General features: G+C 45.9%; 1 protein-coding gene across 4 annotated transcripts in view; it reads right to left on the minus strand.

The window, feature by feature from the left end:
• Positions 1 to 10054, minus strand: part of SIRT5 (sirtuin 5) — a 41206-nt gene extending 31152 nt beyond the window's left edge. For 2 of the 4 annotated variants that reach the window (XM_075585675.1, XM_075585672.1), the window contains exons 1-2: positions 9924 to 10054; positions 1849 to 1979 (exon numbers count right to left, since the gene is read on the minus strand). In XM_075585675.1, the coding sequence (XP_075441790.1) occupies positions 1849 to 1960 (112 nt within the window). In that variant the 5' untranslated portion in view covers positions 1961 to 1979; positions 9924 to 10054. Of the gene's footprint in view, positions 1 to 1848; positions 1980 to 2574; positions 2729 to 9923 lie in introns of those variants that run through there. The other 2 variants (XM_075585674.1, XM_075585673.1) reach the window with 2 other exon arrangements.
• Between the last annotated feature and the right edge of the window lie 562 nt (positions 10055 to 10616).

Below are 10616 nucleotides of genomic sequence, written 5' to 3' on the forward strand. Positions count from 1 at the left end.
CTGTGCCAGAGGGTCATGATACAAATATCACAGCACTGCATTCCCTCAGTATTAAAAGGCCCAGCACTTTCTGCCCCTTAGTAACTTGCTACCAACAGGAAGTCCTTTTCTTGTGGAGCATTAGCATCCCTGAGCTGCCCAATCGTAACCAAACTCCTGCATTGCGCCCTCTTGAAGCAGCAATCGTGCTTTCCTTTTTTTTTTAAATAGGATTGAAGCAGGGGGTATCTGGAGCTGAATTAATTTCAGCTTCGGGGACCAACAGCTTTCCGACATACTACAGAGGTAGGGTGTGCCGTAGCAGCTCGGGCTGGGCGTGGGAAACATAATGGTGGCTTAAAGGTCCCGTGTCATGCAGGCCAATAGGAAGACGTGACGTCATTCCTTGCAGCTTCTTATTGGCCCGCAGGGCCAGTACCGTTAAACCTCCGGAGCTATTACCAGCATCATCTACGGAGGCAAGCATCTGAGAGCAGGGGGTCCCTGAAATTAACGCGGTTCAGCCCCAAAGATCCCCTGAAAACCTTTTTTTTTTTTTTTAAACATGTTCTGCTCTTTTATCATGCATGAAACAGAGCAGCGTCCTAACCATGCAACAGTATGTTCATTCACAGCTGCATTCAATGTGAACTACTTCGGTGTACATCTGCATCACCCCAAAGACCGACGCCTGATGGCGTTCCCGAAGAACTGCTCTCCTCTGCACAAAACCAGTGTGCTAAGAGTTAACATTTGCCTGGACTATGTGGAACGTCAACCCCACCCACTGGAATGTTAATGAGCCAAGAGGACACAAAGGACTCCACAGCTGCATTCAATCTGAATCCCTTCAGTGTACATCTGCGTTGCATCAAAGGGCAGCTAAAGGGTGTGAGCCGTTTGCTGCCATTCGCTGATATTTGGTGATATTAAAGCTTCTCTATTTCAATCTGAAACTCAACAGCCCTTTAATCCCCTGTACCCAATTTTCAAACTCTATCTGTCCATGAAATATCTGTGAATTTACTGTATCACCTCTGTTCTTTTAATGTAACCATGTATTGTTACAACTCTGTGCCCAGGACATATTGAAAATATATTACTTACTGGTAAAATATTTTTATAAATAAATGTTTGGGATCTTCATACTCGCGGAGAAAGACCAATTTACAGAATGTTTGTATTTCAGTATCAACCTAAATGATTATCAAGCGATATATTTACCAACGGTGTTATGCCAAAAAGACTTTCTGGCCCATATTTACCAAGCGATGCTGTGCCATAAGGCACTGGAGACACCTTACAGCCCATTCAGTTGAACGGCCCATGTGTCTTCTGGTGCTGGAATGTGTATCATTGCATCGCTTAGTAAAGAAGCCTAAGTGTTCAACTCTCCTCATTAGTTTGCACTTCTGATCTGCTTTCACAATCTCCAAGATGGAAACAGGTTGTCATTGGATTGTGCCGAAGGTTCAGAATGTAATAGTCCAAAGTCTGCACCACACATTACAACAGGATAAACTGAGCTGGGGTGAGCTGATTGAAATAAGAAGTACACAAATCTGTAACGTCTGCAGACCTCATTTTCCCCAACTTTGAAAAAACATGTTAGAGGTCACATTTTCCTACCCTAGCGCAAACACTGTTGACACTTGTACGCAAAGTTAAATGAGGACTAAGGGAAGACGCAGAGTAAGGGTATCTGTACCAGTCAACTAGTTTGTAATGCCCAATATTTTAGTTTACGAGAAGTGTCTCTTTCAAAGCCAGTAAATCTCTCAGCTGCTGAAACGTAGGCGCCTCCACTGAAATACCCACAATTCCTAGCATTGGCTTGTTGCCATCAGTACCACGTCCAACACCACTTACTAGAACTTGGACGAGTCATTTCCAGCGTGATGCCATTTTTTTGGGATGTTGGCTTCAGGCCACTGTACACGTGCGTCACCAGTCTGCGGGTGTGGAACTGAAGGAGAATCATTAGGTCTCAACTATTGTATCTGAGAGGGGGTGGGAAAAAAAGAAAAAAAACGGAGAACATTGCAAGCACAACCAAAGACAATTAAATAACAGATTGCCAACAAAGGATAACTTGCTTCTAGAATTCTATGTTGCAAAGTTTTTGAGGTTACTGAAAGATTAAGGAGGTACTTTCTCTATGCCACAGAAAGCTATGGATTATTCTTTTGTGTACTCTTTAGTATTGGTTCAAAGAGTAGTTTCAGTCAAAATTAGCGCTTCTATACTGTAGCATTGCAAAATAATCAGCCATTAAAAAGGGGCGAGTGCCACATTTTCTAACAAAGACATTTGTGAAGAGTTTTAGTATAACAGCTTCCAAATATTGGGGTGTTCTAGATCAAAAATATTGTGGCCCACCAGCCCGCTGTCTGCATTAATTGGTTCGCCGCAAGGAAGCTGCTGGTGACAATTTTTATCTTCTAATGTATTAAATGATCAGGAAGCCATTAATTAACACTGTTAACAAAATAAAGCTAAATTCAAGCATTAGTGTGACTTGAGTAACCAACATTATTTTGTAACCCAGTTGTTTAACTGTTTCAGGGCCACACTCTGGTTACCAGCATCTCTTACCAAGAGAAAGCGAGGAGCAGCAGGTGCAGCACACCATTCAAGGACCTGGGATAAAATCCTGCGTGTGTGCAGAGTGTAGGACAGCAGAGCCTAGCTGTGAGTCAGTGCTGCTTCCAGTGCCAGGGAGAGCGTTACGTGAGCAGAGGAGGGTAAGCACTGGAAAACAGCTGACAACAGAGCTATCTGGCTGCCAAAATTCCCACGAGCAGTGTGTTTGTCGCACGAACTCCCCCTCGCTTGAGCAATTCTGGACGTCCGTCTGGCCTAGCAGTGCGCATGAAGACTTCAATTGAAAAGCAGAGAGGGTTCGTGGTGCAGACAGAGTCCAGAGCCTGCCTCGGTAATAGAATCCACGCTGATCTAGTAGTAGACATGAACCACTTTTACACAGTAATGCAGAGTTTATCTTTCTGCGTCTTCTTTCCATACCAAGACTGTAGATTTTATACTTTGTCCTAGAGATACTCAACGTTAAGTTGAATGCGAACCAACGTTATCTTTCCTTTCCCCTGTATCCTTCAGGTGCACCTCTCTTCCCCTTTTTAGTTTCTGCACCCCCCCCCCCCCCCCGACTGTGTTTAAAACTGAAAATCCATCAATAATAAAAAAGTTTGCAAAACAAAAGGAGAGAGGGGCCCACTTTTCACCCCAAGCTACACTATCTATGTACCTCTACAAATGGAAGCTGCAGCAGCAGCTGCCAGAACCCGCGAGATGGGCCCATGTACACACACGTCTTTCAGGTAGATTCCCACATTTAGGGAGTTGCAATACAGTGAAAGCATTCAGCCATACAACAACTTTAACTTATTTACCCCAACACAGCTGTATTAATGCAGGTCAAACTCTGAGAAGCACAATGGCAAGTGTCAGTTTTATGTGGCCCTCTATAGGAGCCACGAACTTATAACTCGCTGAGCACACATCTTTCAATGTTACTGAAGAGGCAGCGAGTAGAATCGAGTTATACACTAGTTTTCTGCAAGCATCATTTCCCACCGATATGTCTCAGAAAGAGAACAACCGAGGATTTTAGAATGAAAGATGCGGTCAGGAAGGAAGCTGGTTTTGGCCCCAATTTAATCTTCTTGCGGCACAGGCGTTTCAGGGAGTGGTTATAGGAAGAGTTAGGAGAGAGAGAGCCCGAGCAAATTATAATAAGATGGATCAATAGTTGCACCAATAATTAGTGCAGTTTTCGTCTCTACTTGCCACGGTTGAGGTGGCTCCAAAGAGTTCTGCGCCAAATTTAAGAATCAGACACAAAGAACACTGTATGAAGCAAAGACACTGTGCATACAGAGAAGGCCCTATATGATGCACTCAAGGTCTGAGAGCTGCTGGCATCCGTGGTGAGAGTCGCAGTACGTGACGTCATGACGCCCTCTGATGTACGTTTCGCGTTAGCTTCATCCAGAGAGGGATTTGGACTACATTTGGCAATCTGCCAAAACAGAGACCCCCTATGGGGCATCAGCACCTAAACACTTTCTGTTTACTTTACTCACTACATTTACTGGTACCATCTCATTTTAATAGTATTTCCTTAATAAAGTATTTTAATAAACACTATTTACATTACTACTTGGTCCAGACTCTCTCCTTTGTACTGCAAATTTAGTAGGGTACTCTCCCTCCCTCAGATCTTGAGTGCATTATATAGGGCCTTATCTGTATGCACAGTGTCTTTGCTTCATCCAGTGTTCTTTGTGTCTGATAATTATCTCCTTGCCCTATTGCACCAGCCTGTATCTCTGACCCCCTTGGTCATATTAGGTCGATTGGGTGCATTTTCTCTTGTCTCCCAAATGTAAGAAGCAAGCTTTGAAAGATTCATACACATCGCGGTTTGAAAATTGACGCAGATGCTCCATGTTTGGCAAACATTGCACCGTTGTCACTCTGCAGCCAGTGGAGTTGCAGTGCATTCCAGTGGAAGGCCACACACACACACAACAGCACATGGCCGCAGCCTGAGAACAGGTCGTCTTTCACCTTCATAAGAAATTGGGTCTCTCAGAGGTGTCCTCAGAGCCACACAAGAGACCAGGTTTACAAGATATCCCAAACACACATGCAAATGATTGCACATAGCTGGATAACACGCAGGGCATGTGTGCATGCAAACTTGGGTTGTGCAGAGGTGTTCTAAAAGATCTGTGTATATTGTTGGGGTGTTATAGACAAGTCTCTAATGCATGCCCTCATCCTCTCCTGCCTGGATTTATTTCATCTTTAAAATGTTTTAGCAGGAAACAATACATAGAGAGATACCTCTCATGTTTAAGTATGTCCTGGGCACCGAGCTATGGTGTCAATACGTGGTTACATTAAATGGACAGAGGTTACACAGTCAATTTACAGACATTTCATGGAAAGTTAGAGATAATATGATAATGGGCGTATGTAGCTGTTAAAGACCAGATTAAAATGAGAAAATGATTGTTATCATTGTAACATACTGCTAACAGGGCTCCCTGTCTCAAAACTTTCTCCTTTACAATCAATTCAACATTTGGCTGTTAGAATAATTTGACTTTCTTCCAGAACAGTCTCTGCTCATCTCCTCCTTAAATCCCTCTCCTGGCTTCCCATCAAAATTCAGATAACCTACATATTTCTCCTCCTTATCTTACCTTCAAAGGCAGTGATTTCCAACCTTTTTTGATTGGAGGAACCCTTGAAGTATTTTGCAAAATTTTGGGGAACCCCTATCTGGATGACATGTTCGACAGGGGTAAATCACAAAATAGTCGTGTAAAGCAGTAGGGGTAATAAATAATCATAAACTCATACTTTTGAATAAACAATGTGTATATATTTTGTAATGATTTTGGTATAATATAATAGTTTTTTATAGTCGTTAACAAAAAAAACCCCATAACAACTAATATGCAGGGCAGCTCTGTGTCTCCTGATGATGTAACTTCCAGCTTCTCCTGGCTACGGGGTCCTCGCTGTGCCACAATCCTACGCGTTAAAACCTTAATTTTTTACTCAATTACTTACAAGCTTTTTCAAATTCTAGCGCAGGTCTGCACAACTTGTGAAGTGAGAAGGGCCGAAATGCTCCAAGGAAAACAGCACCCATCATCTTCATATCTCCCCCAGCACCCCTCATCATCCTCATATCCCCACCCCCAGCACCACTCATCATCCTCATATCTCCCCCAGCACCTCATCATCCTCATATCCCCACCCCCAGCATCACTCATCATCCTCATATCTCCCCCAGCACCCCTCATCATCCTCCCCCAGCACTCATCTTCATATACCCGCCCCCCCCCCACTGTATCTCACATCACTCCCCGCCCCCCCCCCACTGTATCTCACATCACTCCCCGCCCCCCCCCACTGTATCTCACATCACTCCCCGCCCCCCCCCACTGTATCTCACATCACTCCCCGCCCCCCCCCCCACTGTATCTCACATCACTCCCCGCCCCCCCCCCCCCCACTGTATCTCACATTACTCCCCGCCCCCCCCCACTGTATCTCACATCACTCCCCGCCCCCCCCCCCACTGTATCTCACATCACTCCCCGCCCCCCCCCCCCCACTGTATCTCACATCACTCCCCGCCCCCCCCCCCCCACTGTATCTCACATCACTCCCCGCCCCCCACCCACTGTATCTCACATCACTCCCCGCCCCCCACCCACTGTATCTCACATCACTCCCCGCCCCCCCCCACTGTATCTCACATCACTCCCCGCCCCCCACCCACTGTATCTCACATCACTCCCCGCCCCCCCCCCCACTGTATCTCACATCACCCCCCCCCCCCCCCCACTGTATCTCACATCACTCCCGGCCCCCCCCCCCACTGTATCTCACATCACTCCCCGCCCCCCCCCCCCCACTGTATCTCAGATCACTCCCCGCCCCCCCCACTGTATCTCAGATCACTCCCCGCCCCCCCACCGTATCTCAGATCACTCCCCGCCCCCCCACTGTATCTCAGATCACTCCCCGCCCCCCCACTGTATCTCAGATCACTCCCCGCCCCCCCACTATATCTCAGATCATTCCCCGCCCCCCCCACTGTATCTCAGATCACTCCCCGCCCCCCCACTGTATCTCAGATCACTTCCCGCCCCCCCACTGTATCTCATCTCCCTCCCCTCCATATGCCTACCTCAGGCGGCAGCAGCGGACAGGAGGTGGCAGGCAGGAGGTGGCGGCTGGGACGTGCAGCGGCAAGCTAACTACAGAGCACGCAGGACTGCATGCACGCGCTCGCTCTAGCTAGCAGCAGGCATCAGAAGTGCCGCACTGCTAGAGCGTGCTCCTGCAGTCCTGTGAGCGGGCTCTGGGGAACAGTGAGGAGAGAGGTAGGCCCAATGTAAGTGTGTATATACATTTGGGGGAGCAAGGGGTGTGTGTGTGTGTGTGTATGTATGTATGTATTTGGGGGGGGGAGGGGGGTTGTAGTGTGCGCGCATGTATTTGGGGGCTAGTAGTGTGCGCGCATGTATTTGGGGGCTAGTAGTGTGCGCGCATGTATTTGGGGGGTAGTAGTGTGCGCGCATGTATTTGGGGGGTAGTAGTGTGCGCGCATGTATTTGGGGGGTAGTAGTGTGCGCGCATGTATTTGGGGGGTAGTAGTGTGCGCGCATGTATTTGGGGGGTAGTAGTGTGCGCGCATGTATTTGGGGGGTAGTAGTGTGCGCGCATGTATTTGGGGGGTAGTAGTGTGCGCGCATGTATTTGGGGGGTAGTAGTGTGCGCGCTTGTATTTGGGGGGGTATTAGTGTGTGTGCATGTATTTGGGGGGGTATTAGTGTGTGTGCATGTATTTGGGGGGGTATTAGTGTGTGTGCATGTATTTGGGGGGGTATTAGTGTGTGTGCATGTATTGGGGGGGGTATTAGTGTGTGCATGTATTGGGGGGGTATTAGTGTGTGTGCATGTATTGGGGGGGTATTAGTGTGTGTGCATGTATTGGGGGGGTATTAGTGTGTGTGCATGTATTGGGGGGAGCGGGTAGTGAATGTATGTATGTATTGTGTATTTGAAAATGACAAACAGTTTTGCACGGAAAACAATGAAGAATAAAAAATAGAGGGACTTATTGTGAGAGGCATTTTATTCCCCCACATTTTTTCTTTTCCCTAATTCTGATTTAAGTAAGTTTGTTGTATGTTAATGTTTATACAGTATATACCTATTAGTGTGTGTGCAGTATATGTATGTGTTTGTGGGGGTCTAATATTCATGCATGTGTTGCGGCTCTCGGAATATTTTCGACAATTACAGTTTATATAAAACGGCTCTTCTTCCTCGAAATATTACAGACCCATGCCCTAATCACTCACTCTAAGGGGCAATTGTCTCCCTCCAGCTGGGAATACAACTCTCTCTCGTCCCATTCCTGTTTCCCCATATAAAATATAACACTACGTTGCAACTACAGAGTTTTGTTGCACTTTTCATGCCAGGTATGTCACCCAAAAATGTACAAACGAGCATTTTACCATGTCGTACCGGGGACTGTACATGTATAGTGTGATGGTTAACAATAAAAATGTGTTATTTTGTTTGGGTGCTATGAAGCTGCTTTGTATCAAGTACCCATTGTGCTACACTTCTGGCATCCTAATTACTTCCATCTTAATTACACCAGTAAAACAGTGGGATTGACAATTTACCTGTAGCCACAAACAGTTTTATCATGAGAGATTAGGTAAAGATTATAAAACCTTCAAAGCTTTTGGTTATGATAGAAGCACTGAAAGCTAAATAAAAAGAAATAAACCTACCTATACTTTACTGATTTTCATATGCCAAAATGATCACAAAGCTCTCTTTAAAGCTGCAGTTCAAGCTCCCGTTTTTTTTTTTAGGTTTTTTTTTTACTTCAATAGTTTCATGTGGGCAATCTCTAATTACCTAAAGAACTGCATAGCTGCCGGTCAATTCGTTCTCCGTCTATTGATCGGCAAAGTTTGGCGACATCTTTAAATATGGGGAATGTAAATGGTTGCTATAGCAACAAGCATGTTTTTAAAAATAGAATACAAGAAAATTGGTCTTTCAACGTTGTTTTTTTTAAAACAGAAAATGCTAAAAGTATTTTTTCTTACTACAGAACCGATTTATTAAAAAAAAAAAAAACACATGCAGGATATTGACTGAACTGCAGCTTTAAAGATGTTCAATAATCTACATTTAACTCATTAAAGGTCACTGCCATTAATTCGCTTGGGTCTCAGAACTGCTGCCTTCAACCCTGAGTGCTTCATGACGTTATGAGGGCCGGCCGTCCGGCTCTGACTTACAGGATATCATGCTAGAAATGCTCATTTTCTAAAGGGGGAGAGGATCGGAAATGGAGAGGCATTGGTTACAGCCGCAAATGCAGCCAAACAAATCAAACGAAGATAGAACATAACCTGATAGTTCATGTTTTGCCGAGTGAACGACAGTAGGGCCCCGCTTCTCGGCGATCCGCCAATACGGCGGTACCGAGAAGGGGGCCGCCATGTCTGCGCATGCACAGAATGAATTCGCGCATGCACAGAATGAATTCGCGCATGCGCAGAATGAGTTCAGAATTCAACTGTAAGATTTTAAAAAAGGGTGAAAACAGCAGCAATGGGGCTTTACAATCCTAAAAAGAAAGGACATTTCAATGATGAGCAGAACAGAGACAGTTTAAGTGCCAGAGGCTTAAATATATAGTGATTTTAAATGGTTAAAAATGACTTTAGGTGCCAGAAAGTTTGAGGAAGTGAAGAGCTATAAACTAGATATAAAAGCAAACAGATTACTGCCTTCTGCCACCAACACAAGCCATGTAAACTAAAGTATGACAGGGGGAAGTGCAAGACATCACAAACAGGAGGCACATGTAAAGACTAATACTATAGACATGTGTAAACACATGCACACACAAGTATATATATATATATATATATATATATATATATTAGCTTATCTGAAATAGCTCTTGTAGTTTAACCTCTTCATTACAGAAGTACAGAAGTACAGAAGACACAGAGAAACTATTATGAAGCCTCTCAGCCCCAGGAAGGCCCCTCTCACTAAAAAGAGGATACTAAGGAGCATTTGAAGGTCATTTTTCTATTACACCCCCACTGCTGGGGGAGAGCAGTTGTCAGATATTTTACAAATGTGCCTTGGGTCATCTATGTATGTATTTAAACCCATGCAAGTAAAACAAGTTCATACAGCTGTCTGCACATGGGAAGCTGCAGTGACAACAAAGTCAAATGCAACGGAGAGAGATTGCAGGGGGTGGGGGGGAGAGAGATTGCAGGGGGTGGGGGGGATCTTGCTGATCAGGAAACCCGGGCTGTGACCTGTGTGATATGATTGCACCCCACCTTTCAGTATCCATGCAATGTGTCCCTGCTCCTGTGCGTGACTTCCACGATCAACAGGAAGCCCCCAAACCAGATGCTGTGCAGCCAACGCCAAGCCTCGCAGCTCAACAACAAGCGGCTCTCACAGCCTGCAGCGCCACCTGCTGCTTATCACAGGCAGCGCAGGCTGCGTTACTATTGTATACATGTGTTCCCAACATTTTGGACATTGTGCCCCATCCCCCCCCCCCCCCCCCCCGCTACAAAATATTTGTTCTGCGAACCCCTAATTAGTACATCGTATTGCCTACTTATCAGACTATTGCTAACAGCGTGGGTAGTATTTTTATAGCTGCTAATCACAATGCATTATGCCAGGGGTGTGTAAAGTTTTTACGTCGCGCCTCCAACCTGCGTTCCTGCGATGTCGCGTTGTCGTGGAAGCGCGTCGCCATTTGACGCTGCGTTGTCATGGCAACGTGTCGTTGCCATCAGAAGGCGCAGGTGCAGAGGCCGGAGAGAAGGTAAGAGTCAGTTACAGAGGCCCCGCGCTCTCCCACGGCAATAAGTTTAAATCAGTTGTGGGGAAGAGCGCTGGGCCTCTTTGAGCGCGGGGCACGGTTTGGCGCCCCCCTCAGAAAATTTTACGCCTCCCCCCCACTTTGCACACACCTGCCTAATGCAAAGCAGTGCGGAGGGCGACTGTGGAAGCTC

Source organism: Ascaphus truei, chromosome 2 (genome assembly GCF_040206685.1).
Source record: "Ascaphus truei isolate aAscTru1 chromosome 2, aAscTru1.hap1, whole genome shotgun sequence".
Taxonomy (NCBI): Eukaryota; Metazoa; Chordata; class Amphibia; order Anura; family Ascaphidae; genus Ascaphus; species Ascaphus truei.